The 17743-nt window shown below is 58.7% G+C and overlaps 2 protein-coding genes across 3 annotated transcripts; both read right to left on the bottom strand.

Moving 5' to 3' along the window:
- Positions 1-430: 430 nt before the first annotated feature.
- Positions 431-6971, bottom strand: TRAF4 (TNF receptor associated factor 4). 2 transcript variants are annotated; one of them, XM_045773317.2, is made up of 7 exons: positions 6529-6971; positions 3264-3315; positions 2566-2670; positions 2332-2493; positions 2080-2241; positions 1831-1986; positions 431-1579 (listed from the first exon to the last, which is right to left on the bottom strand). In XM_045773317.2, the coding sequence occupies exons 1-7, from the start codon at positions 6969-6971 to the stop codon at positions 947-949; spliced, it is 1713 nt and encodes a 570-aa protein (XP_045629273.2). In that variant the 3' UTR covers positions 431-946. The 2 variants fall into 2 exon arrangements, with proteins under 2 accessions (XP_045629273.2, XP_045629272.1); XM_045773316.2 differs by lacking the exon at positions 6529-6971 and adding an exon at positions 6173-6439.
- Positions 6972-7618: 647 nt separating this feature from the next.
- NEK8 (NIMA related kinase 8) lies at positions 7619-16401 on the bottom strand. The gene is made up of 15 exons (XM_045773315.2): positions 16319-16401; positions 13628-13833; positions 13157-13389; positions 12822-12953; positions 11910-12118; positions 11667-11749; positions 11404-11585; positions 11162-11312; positions 10602-10678; positions 10135-10252; positions 9123-9273; positions 8737-8900; positions 8473-8631; positions 8137-8295; positions 7619-7749 (listed from the first exon to the last, which is right to left on the bottom strand). The coding sequence occupies exons 1-15, from the start codon at positions 16363-16365 to the stop codon at positions 7721-7723; spliced, it is 2100 nt and encodes a 699-aa protein (XP_045629271.2). The 5' UTR covers positions 16366-16401; the 3' UTR covers positions 7619-7720.
- Positions 16402-17743: the final 1342 nt, after the last annotated feature.

Below are 17743 nucleotides of genomic sequence, written 5' to 3'. Positions count from 1 at the left end.
TCTTAGAAGTCTTCACTACAGCCGGCTGAGATGGGTTCTTTTAGGATGGTGGTAAAAGGGATTTCATTTGCCTGTTGTATTAAACGAAGTCATGTACGTAAAGCGCTGAGCAGTGTCTGCCACACGACAGCTATCATTAGACCAAGAAAGACCTACCTCGGCAGAAACACTGTCGGGTGGGGTATGGCTGGATCAGGGACTCCAGGCTTATAGAACGTTCGGAGCCTGCACCTCCCCCATTTAGCCACCAGACGGCAGCGGCAGGCAACTGCGTCCCGCACAAAGCCTGATGCAGCTCCTCTGTCGTCCACCAGAGGGCGAACCGGCAGGGGAGAGTGGCAAGCAGCAGCCCGACTGGCTCTGAGCCTTCACAGCTGGGCCCAGCCTTCCAGGGCCCTAACCATCCCAGATAAGTCAGGCTGGAACCAAGTTAATAAATACAATTCAGGATTTATTAAAAACCAGGGCTCCCCTGCCGTGCCCTCCTGGCACTAAGTAAATAAATAACCAGAGGGGGCACAGCCGGGGAAAGAGGAAGAGAAATCAGATCTCAAGACAGATTCTTTTAACTACCCCTCACTTTCCCAACCCCCCCCCCCCCCACTATGGCTCTTGGGACGTAGCACCAGCAGGCACCTCAGTCCCGGGTAGAGTGTGGCCGGCACCAAGGCAGGTCTTTCTTCCCACCCAGGAGAAGAGACAGACCCTGGGATCACTTGTTCCCAAGCCCTTGATGACCCCAAGACCTGTTCCCACCCAGAGGCCAGGGCTGAAGCACCAATAGGAGGCACCTGAGGGTGGTAGGGAAGGTGGGAGGGGGAAGAGGGGGACAGAACCCAGGCAGCAGAACAGGCTGAAAGGGGGTCCGGCCCCCTCTCCGGGTTCAGCCAAGTTCCTGACTGGGGTCATATTCCACCCTCCCTTTCTCCGGGAGCCCCGTCTGCACTCAGCTGAGGATCTTTCGGGGCAATTCAACAGAGGCACGGATGAAGACGGCATCATCCCGCACGTAGTTTCGCTTGCGGATATCCTGGTGGGAGATGAACTTGGGATACCCAAAGCCCAGAGAGCTCTCATCCAGGGAGCCCCGCCAAGTGCCCGGTTTTTGGAAATTCTTCCAGTTTGGGTCGGGGTGAAAGGTCTCAGTGACATGCTGTGGCTTGGCCAGCCCAGGGTCGCTCTGATCCAGCAGGGAGAAGGTGACACGGCGGGCGAACGGCCACTCAAGGAGATTGTCAAAGGCACCTGGCAGCACGCGGATGTAGAGCGAGAGGTGTGTGCCCTCCCCACTGCCGTTGCCATTGAGGAACGCAGACACCTGCAGCTTGTAGCCGTACTTGTGCGTGTAGAAGGCCGGGCTGAAGCACTCGAGGTTGGGCTTGGCTTTGGCTTCCTGAAGCCGCCGTCCGTAGCCGCTGATCTTCCAGATGAGCACGCCGTCGCTGCCCACCGACAGCTCCTCCAGCTCCCGCCGCAGCTCCTGCAGCTCCTGCCGCTGCCGGCTCACCAGGGCGCACATCATGGCCAGGTGTGGCTTCACGCTCTCCTCCACGTGCCGTGCCATCGCCAGCTTAGGGCACTGTCGGCCAAGCCCCAGGTCGGGGGAGGAAGGGAGGACGGTTCTCAGTAGGCACAGGCCCAGGGGAGGGTGGGGGGGTGGGGACAGGGCTGCAGGTCCCCAGGGGAAGACAGAGGACACTTAGGCCGGCGGTGGCCAGCAGAGGGAAGGAGCGAAGGCTTCAGAGCAGCACAGCAGGGACCACCAAGGGCCTGTCTGCATCTGAGGCTTCAAGGACCAAAAAGGGGGCAGAAAGCGGAGGGGCGGCTCACCCTGTGCTTGCAGCCGGAGTCCTTGAAGGGACACAGCACCAGGGCCGTGCTGCAGCTCTCCTTCAGATGGCCAGGCAGGTCCTCCCGAGCCACCGTGCCCACGCCACACTGGTTGGGGCAGGGCACGGGCAACCTCGGGCACTGGTACTGGTGGCTCTAGGGCCGCAGAGGCAGAGACACGGCGGTCAGCAGCTGAGCTCCCCGCCCCCCACCCCCCGCTCCCCGCCCACCGCTCGGGAAGGGCCTCACCTGGATGGTGTCGAAGACGAACTCCTTGGCGCAGTAGGTGCAAGGCTGGGTGCGCTTGGGGCACTCGGAGGTGGCGTGCTGGGCCAGCAGGCGCCGCATCATGCGGGCCCCGCACTTGTTCTCGCAGTACACGCTCTCCTGGGGGCACACGCCCTCGTGGCTCTGCGGAGACGCCCAAGAGGCCGAGGTGAGGGCTCCCCGGGCTGGTGGGCGCCCCGCTCTCCCGTGCCCCTCAGCCAGGCCCCTGCTCACCTCAAAGGCCTCCCCACTGAAGTCGCAGCCGCAGAACTCGCACTTGAGGCGCCGCTTGGGGCAGTCGTGCTGCAGGTGGGCAGGCAGGTCCCGGCGGCTCAGCTTGGTGGGGCAGCGGTTGGGGCAGGGGATGACATTGAAGCTGCACGTATTCAGGTGGCTCTGGTGGCAAAGGAGGCAGTGAGTGCCTGCCAGGAAAGGGGTCGTCCCCCTCCCTGCACAAGAGAAACTCACCTGCAGGTGGCGGAGTGGCCCGCTCCAGCGGCAGCCCTCCTCGCTGTGGATGCAGCGGATAGCCAGGCCCAAGACCTGTACCTCCAGCTCGGGGTCCGGGTAGATCTGGGTGGATGCGGAGGAACCATGCAGGGTCAGAGCCTGCTACAGTCCCCAGTTACACTCCCCCACCCCCCCGCCAACAGCCTAGCTGGACCATAGCGGCAGTAACAGGCTCTCCTGAGCTGTATTCCCGTGCCCAGGGATGAAAGGCCCAGCAGGTGCTTATCTGCGGCAAAGCTCGATACCAGGGTCCCCAGTATGCCTGCACATGACACTCCCTTTGGAGTGGCAGCCAATCAGCCTGCTCAGTTCCAGGCAGCCCTCCACATCCTCTGCTTCCTTCCTCCTGGTAGAGGGGTCCTGGCCGTCAGCCACGGGTCTGGCTTGCCACCCGAAGGGGAGGGGAGCACTTCTTTTGGGCACAGAGCAGCTCTGTGCACCCCCACAGGCCGGGCATTGTGCCTGCCCTCCAGGGCAAACACTGGCCTCATTTGCAAACTGGCCCAGTGGGAGGGAAGAGGCCACCTTTGTGGGGGCACATGATTCCACAGTACGGAGTTGACATTGGCCCTGAGCCGACTGGCTGCCAGCAGCTCCAGCCTCCACCAAGGGCAAAAGCCTGTAACCTGGGCCTCTGCCTGGCACTGTGGACTCACCTTGGCATAGTCCAAAGGAAGCTGGTCCTCAGGGCATTTGAAGACTCCTTCACTGTGAAGGGGGAAGGGACAGGGTCAGGCTTCAGCTTTGGGAAGGGGGAACCCAGGCCCCACTCACCCCCTCAACCAGGGTTCCCTCCCTCCCCCTCACTAGACCTGTTGTCAGCCAGACCCCAGAAGATCCCAGCTCTTGTCCTGGGGAGAGGGGCTCTGGGCCCAGTGGAGGCAGACAGCTGCCTCAGACAGCATTTGGCCAACAGGTGGCGGCTGGTACCCCTCCCCCCAGGAGGGCAGCTGGACTGGAAAAGAACAGGACACCTGCACTCCACCGCCATTAGTTTTCACTGGCTGGGGGGATGGGATGGGGGGGGCAGCGACGGGCTGAGATTAAGTGGCAGGGCTCCCCAGCCCCCATTAGGGTTCATGTCCAAGACCCAGGGCAAAGGTCAGTTAGGGGCCACTTTATCCCATCCCTTCCCTCCTCCCATGAGGGTGTGTCTTCTAAAGCAAAGAGGAGAGGCTCACCCTAAGGCACTGTTTACAGTCCTATCCAGTCCTAACCACCTGCCCCTGGGAAGGGGCTGCATACCCCCATCTTGCACATGAAAGAACTGAAACGCACAGGGAAAGCAGCACCTGGATGTCTGATTCCACAGCTCACATAGCTTCCACTACACTGTACACACAGGAGAGAGGCTGGGGCAAGAAACCCCTCCAGGCCAGCTCAGCCAAGGCTGGTCACCGTAGGGCAGGCTCTGAAAGCTTTCTCACCTTGCGCCAATCCCCACTTCCTGACCCTGGCCAGGACCAGTCACACACACCTGCCATGGCCTAGGCAGGGCGAGGGCTCACCCAGTAGGGCTGAAGGCCCTCAGGCATGGCATTCCTGGCAGCTTTGAGTCAGGCAGGTGGGAGGCAGAAATCGAGGAGGAAGCGGAAGCCACATGGCAGCCCTGTCCATGATGGTACTTTGTAGGACCTGGGCAGTTCATACCCCAGGTGCCCAAAAGATTTCTAGCACCTACCTCCCCTGACCCCACTACCACCACTGGCCAGGGCACCAATGCCAAGAACAATACATGCCCAGGCACTGAAGAGGTGTGCCCATACCCACAGGGCAACCAGCCTTCCTAGGCCAACCTGAGTAATAGCCCTGGCAGGCATGGAGAAAGAGGGGTGGGCCATGGGGGAGGGGTCTGCTTGGCTGCTTCAGGAATGTGCTGATTTAGTGGTTTGGGAGACAGGGAGGGGACTAAAGCAAGTCCCCAGGCTTCAGGCAGATTAGCCAGAGCGGCTTGGGGCCCAGCCAGGACAAAGGTTCCGCCAGGGCTATGGACACCCTGGCTTGTAGGGTAGGGGATGGTGGTGAGGGACAGAGCCTGTTCAACCACTTCTTTCCTTCGGGGGGCCTCAGCTGCACAGCTCAGGGGCTAGGGGAGGGGAGAGGCAGGGGCCGAGACTGCTCCAGGCTGTGCAGTGGAGGCCCAGACCCAGGGGAGAAAACAGGATGGGGGGAGGGGGCTGTGGGAGAGGAAGAGGGGATTTCCGGGAGGGGGAGGGGCAGAAGCTGGGGAGAGGGGCAGAGGAGGTGGAGGGAAACGGCCTGACAGCCCCCTCCCCTGCTCCCTCCGAGGCAGTAAGGGTGGGTCAGCTGGGAGTGGGGGCAGGGGCTCAGCTGGCCTCATCTGGAAACCAGAGGGCCGGGGAAGGGCACCGCACAAGACAATGGGACTGTGTGTCTGTAGGGGAGTATGTGTGCACACTGAGGGGAGGAGGGCGGAGAGAGGAGGGTGAGGGAAAAGGAGGAGGGGGAGCAGCAGCTCTCGCAGGAGCATCTGTGAGGGCAGGAGCCGGCCCAGGCTGTGGGGAACTGAAAACAAAGGGCCTGCTGAGATTTCCGCTAGCGAGGGGCTGCGGAGGGCGGAGGGGGGGGGGGCACGATAGGTAGGAGCCCCAGAAGTGCTCCTTGCCTGGGCCCCTAGCTCCCCTCAGCAAACAGCCTCCAGACAGGCGGCAGTGGCTGAGCCGGCTTTCCCCCGTGCTTTTGGGGCACGACCTCCCCAGGAGTGGGGGCTCCCACATCTCGCCTCCCCACACCCGGGCCTGACCAGCTCCAGCGCAGGAGTTTAGACCGAGGACACCGCACAGCGCCTAGAACTCAACAGATGCCTCAGAGCCAAGGGGTCACCTAGATCCCTGGTTCAGTAACACCCAGAGTGCGACCCCCTCCCTCACGATTTACGGACCATCCTTGGTACTCAAGATTCCCAGGGGCGAGGAGGGACACCCGAGGGGCTCCACTGCTTCAGGGGCGATCTGTAGTGTCACAGTCTTCCCTCTGTTGTGTGACCAAAAGCAGCCCGGCTTAAATCCCAGTTAACCCTTTAAGTAATTGTGTGACCGTGGGCAAGTCGCAGGCTTTCTTTGTATCTCTTGTTGCACCATCTGTGAAATGGGAGAACAATAGCTGCCGTTCTCGGATTGCTCTTAGGATCAGAAGGGGTGAGATGGGCGAAAACTCCAGGAGCTTAAGGTACTGGGCGGGACAGAGGGTTCTGGCCTCCTCTTCCCGCACGGATTCAAAGTTCAAGAATGAGGCCGCTCCTGCTTTCAGGTGAGGGGGAGGGCCTGCCACGGGTCAGGGAGGGCGTCTTCGGCTGCCTCCTCCCCGCCGGCAGGCACGGAATTCTTCCCAAGGGCCCCGGGACCCTTCGGATTACTGCGTGGGGTCCTCCCTCGGGGCCTGACGTCACCGCCGCCCCGTGACGTCACGGTGGGCGCCCCTGAGGTCACCGAGCCAAGGCGCAGACAAAGGCCCGGCGCGCCTCCGGCCTGGGCCCCTCCCCACGCGCCGTCCCCCCTCGCCACGGCCACCGCCACGGCCGTTCCCCGCTCCCCCCGGCCCGCACCTGAGGAACTCCTGCAGGCAGGTGTCGCAGAAGCGGTGGCCGCAGGTAGAAACCTGCACCGGCTCGCGCATGGGCTTCCCGCACAGCGGGCACAGCAGCCGCCGCTTGGGCTTCTCCAGGAACTTGTAGTCGAAGCCGGGCATGGCGGGCGGGCGGCGGGCACGGGCAAGCGGGGCCGGGCACGCGGCGGCCCCACAGCCCGCGCCTCGCTCCGGCCGCGCTCCCGGCTCCGGGCGGCGCCGACTGGCGGCCGCGGCCTGCGCCCAGCCCCCGAGCCCGCGAGCCCGCCCGCCGGAAGAGGGGGTGGAGCCGCGCCCGCGCGGTCCTAGCGCCCACCGCATCCAGCTCCCACCCACCTCGCGGGCTCTCGGCTTCGGGGTCGGCGGGCGGCCAGCCTGGCGCCCTCCACCGAGCGCTGGCTCCTCGCTCCCTTTCGGAAGAGAGATCGTGGCTCGACTTCTCCCCGGGGCTGGGGGCGCCCTGACGCTGGATGGGGCGGAGGGCACCGGCGGCCGGGCTGGGCCGCGCCACAAAGTTTCGCTTCTCCAGAGTCAACAGCTCGGTCTCGGGGGGGCCATGTGTCGCCCCGGGGCCCGGGACTCCAGCTTGCAGGTGCTAGGCAGCCGAAGCCTGGCAACCAGATCTGGGGAGCTCGGCTGGCGTGGGGAAGACGAGCTGGGCGCTGGGCCAGAAGAACCTCGGCCCCAGCCTCGGGCTGCGCCCACATTCCTCCCTGGACCGCGGCCCTGCCCAGCTCTGGGGTGTCGGGCCGCCACCCCCACCCCTGAAGAGACCACATTCTAGGCAGGCAGCTGATGTTTTTATTGGCGCGATTTCCCAGTCATCTGGAAAACTGGTCTGGCCCAGCTAGCTACCCTTTCTCCCAACCTGCCTTGGGGGAATGGCTGGGGTGAGGGGCAAACTTCAGCAGGGATCCCCCTCTGCAGTAGACCCTTTGGTGCCCTTGCAGATGCACTCCCAGTCCGCTCAGAAGTTGTGCAATGAATCTATGCCTCAGGATCTCTCAGGATCTTGGAGTCGGGGGGGGGGGGGGGGGAGGCTCCCTGTCCCAGGCAATGCAAAAGCTAGTCGGCCAGAATGGCCAGTCCAGGCAGGACGGGGCTTGCCCTGCTCCAAAGCACCGAGCTGCTCTCCCAGGGGGCACTGGTGACTTATTTTCCAACTGGGCCGGCGTAAGGGGCAGGATCTGGGTGGAGTCACAGCCGCCTTCAGCTTTTTTCTGCCAAGACTCTGGAGACCACCCTGCTTGGGAAGGTTGGGTCTGGTTTCCGACTCTAGCCAGGCGGGACCCTGGGGACACCGACTTAAGAGGGGTGGGGAGAGAAAAGAAAGATGTTGGGGGAACAGGGTGGGTTGAGGTTTACGGATCTAGGGCCATAGGAGAGTGGGCGCGTCACTGGTTCTTATACCACACTGAGGACCATCCAGGGGGCTGGTGGGAACAGCACTGCTGCGGGCATCTGCGGTTTTCAAGCGGGTTCCAAGAAGAAGCAATATCAGGGTGGTCGGGAGGAGTTTCTAGGTGCCTCAGGGTGGAATCTGCTCATCTGTAACCGCTGGAAGGTACAAACAAGAAACCCCTGCAGCCACCCAGAGGGCAGCGCCTCCAGCGAGGGGCACCCACCTCCGCTCCCACTCCCACCCTGGGCCCTGGACTCTGGACCCGGACAGGTCAGAAGCAGAGGTTCTAACTAAACTGGACTGGGGGTAGGAGAAAGAATGCCTCTGGGCCCTGGGAAGCCCCTCCATGAGGCCCAAGAAGCAGACTCCCTTGCCCTCCCCAGGCAGGAAGCTGTCTTAGCCTGCAGCTTCTGCTTTCATTTATCTGGGGGCTTAAGCTGCTTTTAGTGATTTGGGCTGTGACCACTGGGGGGGTGGGAGTGTGGGCAGAGGCCTGCTGGATTAACCCTTGTGGAGGTGAGGCGGGAAAAGTTATAACTCACGGCGAACAGCCAGGAGAGTGTTTCCATGGCAGCAGGACACCGAAGTCACTGTGTAGGGGTGTGTCTCATCCAGCTGCACTGGCCGAGGGAGTCCAGCATCCTCATCCCTTCTTCCTAGTCGACCCCGGGCCCCTTTGCCCCAAGAGTACACTTCACCTTCTGCCAAAGAGAATCGCAAGGAGGGAAATAGGGGGACACAGCTTAGCAAGCAGCCACCCTCCTGGATGCCGTCCTGGCCCCAGATGGAGGTTGGGCAGCCCTGAGCAGGATACCCCCCACTGCCCACGGGCCTGCCAACGCCCCTATCTGCCCCCATAGTGCCCACTAATCGATCACCTGCCCCAATGGCTACAGTGAAGGCATCTCCACAGGCCACCATCGCTATCTTCATGTTCTGCAAACCTTGGACTTGACAAGGTGCCCTGCTGACCCGGCGGGCATTGGTGCCCAACTGCCCATGCTGATTGCTGCCGAAAGTGTAGCAGTCGCCAGAGGCTGTAGGGGAGGAAACAGGAGAGGAAGGAAAGGGGTGCCTCGGCTGAGATCCTGAGGAGGCCAGGAGAGTCCACCTGGGGCTGCCTGGGCCCGGGTCCTACTCACCAGTCACGGCAGCTGAGTGAGCAGTGCCCAGGTCCACGCTGAGCAGGGGCTCCTGGTCGAGGGGCGCAGAACCTAGTGGTGTGAAGCTCAGGGCCTCCTCCACCTGCTGGTAGGGGGCAGGCTCCTCCCCCAGGGAGAGGTGGTCCAGGCCCAGCTTGTTGAACCTGAAGGTGGAGCCAGAAGCCAAGCCTGACTGATGGTTTGCAGAGACCCCCCCTGACCCCACCAGTCTGGGCAAGAGCTGGTCCCCAGGAGACAGATCCCACCCTGGCTTGAACCCAGCAGCACTCTCAGCCCCACCCTCAGTTCGGACCCTGGGTGGAAGGTAGGCAATGACAGATGGAGCATTAGCAGCCGGGGAGGGGGAGGGGCAGGCTAGTATTCACCTGTTACTCCCACAGGCCAGAGCTTGGCCAGGGACAGTGAGGATCATTGAGGAGTCAATGCCACATACCACCCGCTGGGCTTCCTGTCCTGGGGGCATGGACACCTGCTGGGGGCAGCTGTGGGACTCCCTGGTGCCCAGGCCCAGCCGGCCTACAAGGAGAAACCAGGATGGGGCTAGTTTGGGTTTCAAGGTTGGTGATGCCGGGATGAGGAGCCGCCACAGAGAGGAGGTAGCCCCGTGAGTGCAGGCTGCGCCCTCAGCCTGCAATACCTAACCTGTGGCCCTACTCCTCCTTAAGGCCCTGTTCAGATGTCAACTCTGTCTCCTCCAGGGACGTCCCATGCCATTCCTTGGGTTCCCACATCTCTGGACCTTGGGGGGAGCCCTGATGCTCTCTGTCCTTTATTGTAGGGAGATGTCATTCCCCCCCCACTAGAATGAGTCTGCCAGGAGGACAGAAACCCCATGTGAGTCCTCTCTACTTTCAAATGCCCAGCATGACATCTTTTTTTTTTTTTTTAAGATTTTATTTATTTATTTGACAGAGATAAAGACAGCCAGCGAGAGAGGGAACACAAGCAGGGGGAGTGGGAGAGAAGAAACAGACTCATAGCGGAGGAGCCTGATGTGGGGCTCGATCCCAGAACGCCGGGATCACGCCCTGAGCCGAAGGCAGACGCTTAACCGCTGTGCCACCCAGGCGCCCCCCCAGCATGACATCTGACCCAGAGAGGGCCACCATAAGTACTGCCAGATGAAAGAGATCGCTCGTGACGTCATAAGCACCTGAAGGAAGGGACTCTTATGTTCCTCTTGTCTGTCCACCCACCACAGGGAGGGGCTCATACTAGATGTCCAGTAAAGCTTCGCTGAATGAAGAAACTAATGGAATCGGAAGAGCAAAGAGGGAGAAGGGGCCATGGGGTGGAAGGAGGGTATAAGGAGGAACAAGTCCCAGCGAGGGTGCTGTGGGGGGATGGAGCCCAGAGGCTGGAACAGGGTGGCCTTACCACCGTCTCCGCGGCCCCAGGCAAAGAGTTCTCGCTCAGTAGACAGGGCCAGCACGTGGGACGCCCCACAGGCCACCTGCACCATCTCATAGCCCAGCAGGGCCTCCACAATGGTGGGCTAGAGAGAGAGGGGAAGCAAGAGCGACTAGGCAAGGGGGCTGGGCTAGCTTCCTGGCTTCAACATCCCATGGAGGGATGAAGTTGAAAGCAGCAAATTCTCATGAGACAGCTGTGTCTTTCACTCACACACACACACACACACACACACACACACACACTGCAAGCACTGGGGAAACCTGGTCTTACTGTAACTTCCGCTGGTGTTGCCCAGAACAGGTGCAGCCCGGGAGCTAGAGGGGCCTGTGGCTGCTGGGGATCCCCGGCCCCCAACTTGGGTGTCAGCTGTCAGATGTGCGCTCCTTGCCATTTCCCCACTTCCTCCTCCCCAAGGTACCCGCAGCACCCACCTGGCTGAGGTCATTGAGGCTGCCATGGCCTAGGCACCCATTGCTGCCACTGCCAAAGGTCATGATGATACCTCGGTCTGCAGAGCAGGGGTGGTGAGGAAAGAGAAGGGAGAGAGGTTGGGCTGTTTTTCCAGAGAGGCCAGTCCACAGGTTGGAGGGAGCAAAAAGTTGGAAGCGAAGCCTGGAAGAATGGGACAGGAGGCAGAAAAAGACAGGCAGGGTGTCTCTTCGTGTGAGCTTGGACAAGTGACAGTCTCTGAGCTTTAGATCTGAGCTTTCCAGATCCATCACTGAGCCTCCCTCAGATAAGGATAATACACAGTAACTACCTGGCCAGGCCTAGTGTGAAGGGTAAAGGGGATTGTGTAAGTAAAGCACCTCTCTCTCTCAAGATAATAAATACATCTTAAGTAAAAATGAAGCACCCGGCGCAGGATAACAATAACGAGTAGAGAGAAGCATTCACGAGTGAGCAAATGACAACCAATGAGGGAAGTCGCTCTGGGGGGGCCTTCTCGGACTCTGTGGGATGCCCCAAGTTAGTCCCCTGCCGGACTCACCGGTCAGGCAGGCTGTGAAGAGGTCCCCACAGGCCACGTGCTTGATAGTCACGCCCGACTGGCCCTCCAGGAAACGGGAGACGAACTGGGGCTGCTGCTGCTCCACGGCCCCGGGCAGGAGGGCGCCCCCTCCGGCGCCTAGGGGCGGGGCCTGCGGGCCGGGAGAGCGGGTGGGCGGCACCTGAGCCTCCGCTCCTGCCCCGCCCCTGCCCCCTCCAGCCCCCCTCCCCCAGCCTGCTCACCTCCCACAGGATGAGGCGCCCGGAGCGCGTGACGCCCGCCTTCTGCGTGCGTCCGGCTGCCACCTGGACCACTTCTGTGTTGAGCATCGGCAGCCGCAGCGGGGCGCTGAGCCCGCCGCCCCACGCGTACACGGACGACAGCGGTGGCGGAATGGCCGGCCGTGGGGGTCCGCGGGGTATGCCTGCGGGACAGCGCATCAGGCCTATTAAACTGGTGGCAATTGCTTGGCGTCAGGGCGCACCGGCGGTCGGCCCCGACTTACCCCTGCAGCGGGCGCCCGTGGTCCTGCTCCCTGTGCTGCCGCCGGGGGCCATGGGTGGCCCGGGGACCAGGGACTTCTCTGCCCTGTGGGTCACGGGGGGGGCTTCAGGACACAGTCCATTCCTGGCACCCCCACACGCAGGAATGGAGGACTTGCCCTGAGCTCCGTCTGCCCCAGGTTTGTTGTGCTCCCGCCGGGTGCCCCCCGCTGCCCAGAGCGCCCTCCCCCACTCCCTGCACAGGCCTCCTCATGCGGACACTGCCCAGGTCGGTGTGCAGGTTGAGGAGGGCGCGGATGCAGAGGGGCTGTGCCATGATGTGGCTGAGCGGGGGCCGCTGGGAGGGCTCCAGGCTGAGCAGACTGAGCACGAGCTGGCGCAGCTCCGGGCTGTACCGGTCAGAGATGGGCGCAAAGGTGCCGCTCATGATTTTCAGCACCAGCGCTGGCAGGTTCTGTGAAAGCACCGAGAGTGAGGTTGGCCAGAGCCTGGGTCAGGCTCTTGGGTGGCAGCACCTCCCGCCTCCAGGAGTGGTCAGTGGGGTGGTCAGAGCGCCTGCACTGAGAACTTGCGGTCTGACAGGGGACTCCCAGTGAGAGGAACTCCTGATGGCGGAGCTGCAGCTATGTCCTCAGAAACCCTAGGTGGTGGAGAGAACTCAAGTCTTGCCCTCAGAAGGGTCCCTAATCTGGGGCGCCTGGGTGAGCAGTAGTTAAGCGTCTGCCTTCGGCTCAGGGCGTGATCCTGGCGTTCTGGGATCGAGCCCCACATCAGGCTCCTCCGCTAGGAGCCTGCTTCTTCCTCTCCCACTCCCCCTGCTTGTGTTCCCTCTCTCGCTGGCTGTCTCTCTCTCTCTCTGTCAAATAAATAAATAATTTAAAAAATCTTAAAAAAAAAAAAAAAAAAAAAAAGAAGGGTCCCTAATCTGGTGGGAGAGCCCTGCCCTCATGAGTCTTCAGTTTAATGAGGGACCCAGGCCCTACCTTCAGGAACCCATAGCCCGAGGGCAGCCACAGCTCTTCCCTGAGGTAGTCTACCACTCTGATGAGGGAAACAACTCAGCCAAAATGGAAGAAACACAGAAGTGGCTGGAGCCACGGACTTCCAGGGGAGGGAGATAGAGATTTCCCAATTGTCTCTTTGGGGGTATAACTCACCGCAGCTTCAAAGGCCCTCTTGAGACTGGCCAGCTCATAGAGGACACAGCCCAGGGCCCAGATGTCACTCTTCTGGTTGTAAGGCTTGCCCTCACACAGTTCTGGGGAGATGTAGCATGGGGTGCCCACCACCTGCAGGAGGGAAGTAGGTATTATTATAGTTCAGGGTAGGGGAGCCTCTGTCCAAGGCCCGCAGGAGACTGCTTCTTCCTGCAGGACCACCCAGCCGGGGGCTAAGGGGCCAAGGTCTTGGGGAGGAAGGGGGTTAGGATGTACACTGAGTCTTGGCCCTCAAAACCTCCATCACCCTTGAGGTCCCCTCTGTGCCCAGGCACCGTGTAGGCCTTGCTCTTGCTACTAAGGATCTTGGAGATGCCGAAGTCACCAATCTTGACAACCATGCGGTGTTTGTCCAGAAGGATGTTTTGAGTCTTGAGGTCCCGGTGCAGGATGAGGTGGGTATGCACGTGGTGCAGCGCGAGCAGGATCTGCACAAAGAAGTGTAGGATGGTCTCCTCCTCCAGCAGGGAGTTACAGCGCTTTTGGATGAACTCAGCCAGGGTGCCACCTGCGGCCGCAAGGAACTAGTTAAGATCTAGGCTTTTCCCTGCCTGGGACTCTCCTTTTAAGAAACCAACAGCCCAGACAGGGCAAGGGCCTGCTAGCCTCACACAACTGGGGTCACAACTCTATACCTCTGACCCTCAGTCAAACCCATTCTGAGGAGGGAAGCCGGCTGATCTGTGACTGCCTGTCCAAAGGTGAGAAGCCCTTGGAGCCTGGCCAGTACAAGGAGGCTGGCCCACCTGGTGCGTACTCCATGGCGATCATGAGGGCCTTGTCTTCCAGGAAGTTCTCATAGTACTCAATGACATTGGGGTGGTTGAGTAGCTTCAGGACCTGGCACTCATTTTGGGCTGCCTGCCGCTCTTCTTTGGTCATCTGCTCCACTGGGATCTGCTTGATGATCACCAGCTTCTGGTCAGCCTTACGCAGGCACAGGTGCACAATCCTAGGGACACAGAGTACAGGGGTGGGTCTCAGCGGAGCCTCCAGCCACACATCACACAGGGCAGACTTAGTCACTGGATGTTCCTTAGAAGAGGGGATGGGCACAGAGACTAAGAGGTCATCTAACTAAATGCATAGAACACTGAGTTCAAGAACAGGGAGAACTGACTGCAGTTCTCAGAACACTGTGTGAGACCTTGGGCAGGTCATTTAACCCGAGGCTCAGTTTCACCCCAGGCACAGTGAAGTTAGTCTTGATCTTCCTAAGTTCCCATAGACTTTGGAGTTAACTCCTGGGTTCAAATCCTGACTCTTCCTCTTACTACTTATCAGGTTTGGGGTTGTATGACATTTTCATCTGGAAAACAGAATCAATTTCCCTGGGTTGTTGAGAGGATCAAATAAGAAAATGCATGTAAAGGGGCGCCTGGGTGGCACAGGGGTTAAGCGTCTGCCTTCGGCTCAGGGCGTGATCCCGGCGTTATGGGATCGAGCCCCACATCGGGCTCTTCCGCTATGAGCCTGCTTCTTCCTCTCCCCCTCCCCCTGCTTGTGTTCCCTCTCTCGCTGGCTGTCTCTCTCTGTCTAATAAATAAATAAAATCTTTAAAAAAAAAAAAGAAAAAGAAAAGAAAATGCATGTAAAGCACTGAGCACAGTGCCTGGCACATCAAAAATGCTCTATGAGTGGAAACCGTTCATACTGTTATTTTCTTCCAACTCTGGTCAGTGGCCATAAAAGCAGGGTTCTTGTTCTCCTTCGCAACTATATTCCCAGAGCAGAGCCCAGTATTTAGCACATAGTAGGAGCTCAGTGAGTATCTGCTGAATGAATGGACTGTAAGATGATCATCTAAGGATCAAATTTATATATATATATTTTTTAAGATTTTTAATTTATTTGACAGAGATAGAGACAGCCAGCGAGAGAGGGAACACAAGCAGGGGGAGTGGGAGAGGAAGAAGCAGGCTCATAGCGGAGGAGCCTGATGCGGGGCTCGATCCCAGAATGCCGGGATCACGCCCTGAGCTGAAGGCAGACGCTTAACAACTGAGCCACCCAGGCGCCCCTAAATTTATATTTCCAATTCAGACCTCTCCTCTGAGCCCCAGACTCACAAATCCAACTACCTGTTTTGCATTTCTACCTGAATGGCTTGCAAGCATCCTAAATTTTAATAAATTCAAAATAAAACTTTTGATTTTTGCCCCCAAACCCTTTCCTTCCTCTGTCTCTTCCATCTCAGTAACTGACACCATCATTAAAGTCAGACACCTGAAAATCATGCCAAAGTCTTTCTTCCATTTCACACTAACATATCAGTAAATCCTGTTTTCCATCTCCAAAATATTATGAACTCATTCATTTCTGACTTTTGCTATAACCCTTGGCCAAATCATTCATTCATTCTTTTTTTTTTTTAAGATTTTATTTATTTTTTTGACAGAGAGAGAGACAGCCAGCGAGAGAGGGAACACAGGCAGGAGTGGGAGAGGAAGAAGCAGGCTCCCAGCGGAGGACCCCGATGTGGGGCTCAATCCCAGAACGCCGGGATCGCGCCCTGAGCCGAAGGCAGACGCCCAACGACTGAGCCACCCATGCGCCCCCAAATCATTATTTCTTGTCTAAAATACTAGCCTTTAAAATGGTGCTTTTCACTTCTGTCATCCTCAAATCTAAGTTCCACACAGCAGCCAGAGTGAACATTTTAAAAATGCAAATCATATCAAGACCATTCATTCTGCTTAAACCCCTTCCGTTTTACACTTGAAATAAATCCAACCTATTTACCTCAGCCTATTAGGCCATCATCCGTCCTTTGTGACAATCACATTTTATACCATTCATCATATATATTTATGTGTACCATTCTTGACCTTGCCCACTACATTCCAACTTCACCAGTCTTTTTCTCAGTTTCTTAAATACTCTGAATTCTTTCCCGCGTAAGGACATGCTGCTTCCTCTGCCTGAAAAGCTCTGCCTTCACCTTCAGATTACTGGTTTTCATTCCTCAAGTCTCGGCTTTAAACTTCACCTCTCAGAGAAATTCTCCTTGACCACCCCAAATAAGTACTCCCTGGTGTATGCCACGCTCGCAGCTTGTTATAACTGCTTTAATATCTTGTTTATTATTTTACTATAGTCTGTAAGCTCCGAGTGGGAAAAGACCAAGCCTATTTTGGTCTTTACTGTACAGTCGGCGCCGAGAGCCTGACGGGTATAGTTGGCGCTCAGTATTTGTTGAATGAATGAGTCAGGAATCAAAGAACAGAACTCGGCGGGGGCGCAAAGGCTTGTCGGGGGCGTGACCTCGTTAGAGGCGGAGTCTCCCAGCTGGGACCGGGACCGGAAGCCTGGGCGGGGCTTGCCAAGGGGGCGCTCACGCCTCGGGGCGCGGCTAACCGGGCAGCGAATTCGCGGTCAGAGTTGGGGCTCACTTTCCCTCTCCCCGACCAATTTCCTTCCCCACATCCCTGGCTCACCCGAAGGCACCTCTCCCCACCACTCGGATCCGCTCGTACTTCTCCATCTCATTTCTCAGAGTCACATTTCCGGAACCCCCCACACCCAGACGCGGCGCGTGCGCGGACCCGCCCACTCTAAAGCCACGCCCCCAAGCTGCCAGTTAATCGCGGGCGGAGCAAGTGAGATTGGTGTAGGTTTCAGGTTTGTATACATGTTGTGCTGTTTACACAGTCCTTGCAGCCCCCGCGCGCAGTTGCTTTTTCAGGATCCCAAGAAATGGGGTTTTATACCATTTCTTGGCGCTTTTGGCGGCTAGGGCAGCCATTCCCTACACATATGTCCGCATCCGACCCTCGCAAAGCTTCCTTAGACCGGAGGGGGTGCCCTGCACAACCAGTGAGGGTGGAAAGCGAGGACCGACCTCTCTCAGCCCACTTCTTTGCCCACTAGTGACTCCATTCCGGAAGGAGAGAGATTTTCATTGGCACGCAAATGATAAACTATCAAAACTGTACCAAGAGCGTCAGCACTCTCGGTCTATGGGGCAGGGAGCAGGGTTAGTTTCGTGTTTGTCTAGGGAGGGACCGGGGAAACCCCGAGCTGTGCAGACTGATTCACCTAGGGAGGAGGAGACTCCAGGCTGTCCCAACAAGTGAGCACCGCGCTCGTCAGAACTTTCATCACACCCCTGCACACACACAATTTTGCCGCCTTCAACGCTCAACTATAGGGAGAATCTCCTTGGGGGGAAGATGAGAGGGAAGTGGACAACTATCTGAAAGCATCAAAGAGAGGAGGAAGGAGATCTGTTTGACCCATGTGGGTTCCAGGCTTCTGCCTAAACGTAGGGGCCTGGTTAGTAAGATTGTCTAGGATCTTGACCGGAAGTGAGTTTAATTCCTGTTGTCTCCCTGTGCCTCCTGCTTTGTGCGAGCTCCCTAAAAGCTCAGTTAAGGAGCAAGAGGGTGGTGATTAGCTAAGAGACAGTGTCCCTATTTCTGAGTAAGTGAGGAATGTGAGGAAAGGAGTGTTTATGTTCTGTTCCGCCCCACCCCTCAAAAGGTACTCAAACCTGCCCACGTGAAAGACACCTCTAGAGGGGCCCCACGAGGGGTCCTTGGTTGCTGGTTCAGGCTGCTGTTGGCTGATGAACAAAGCTGCCCTGTGAGCAAACGGAAACTCCGAGGGGAAAAGCCGTTCAACCCGGGACACTCGTGCTCTCACCTAGAAACCAATCGGGCCGTGGTTGACCCAGGAGCCCCACAGGGGTTAATATGTAACCTTGGAGCCATCAAGGGAGGCAGAGCAAGCACCCAAACCTCTTGGTCCCTGGGTCTCCAGCGCCTAAGGCTTCTACCTTTCCCTCCCTCTTGAAGCATCTTTTCCCTAGCCCCGCCCCTCCTCCGACTACTCCCTTCTTCTCCTTTACCACCACCCCCAGC

The sequence above is a fragment of the Ursus americanus genome, chromosome 23 (assembly GCF_024610735.1).
Source record: "Ursus americanus isolate L20-20 chromosome 23, mUrsAme1.1.p, whole genome shotgun sequence".
In the NCBI taxonomy this organism is placed as follows: Eukaryota; Metazoa; Chordata; class Mammalia; order Carnivora; family Ursidae; genus Ursus; species Ursus americanus.
This window is presented reverse-complemented; position numbering and strand designations above follow the sequence as displayed.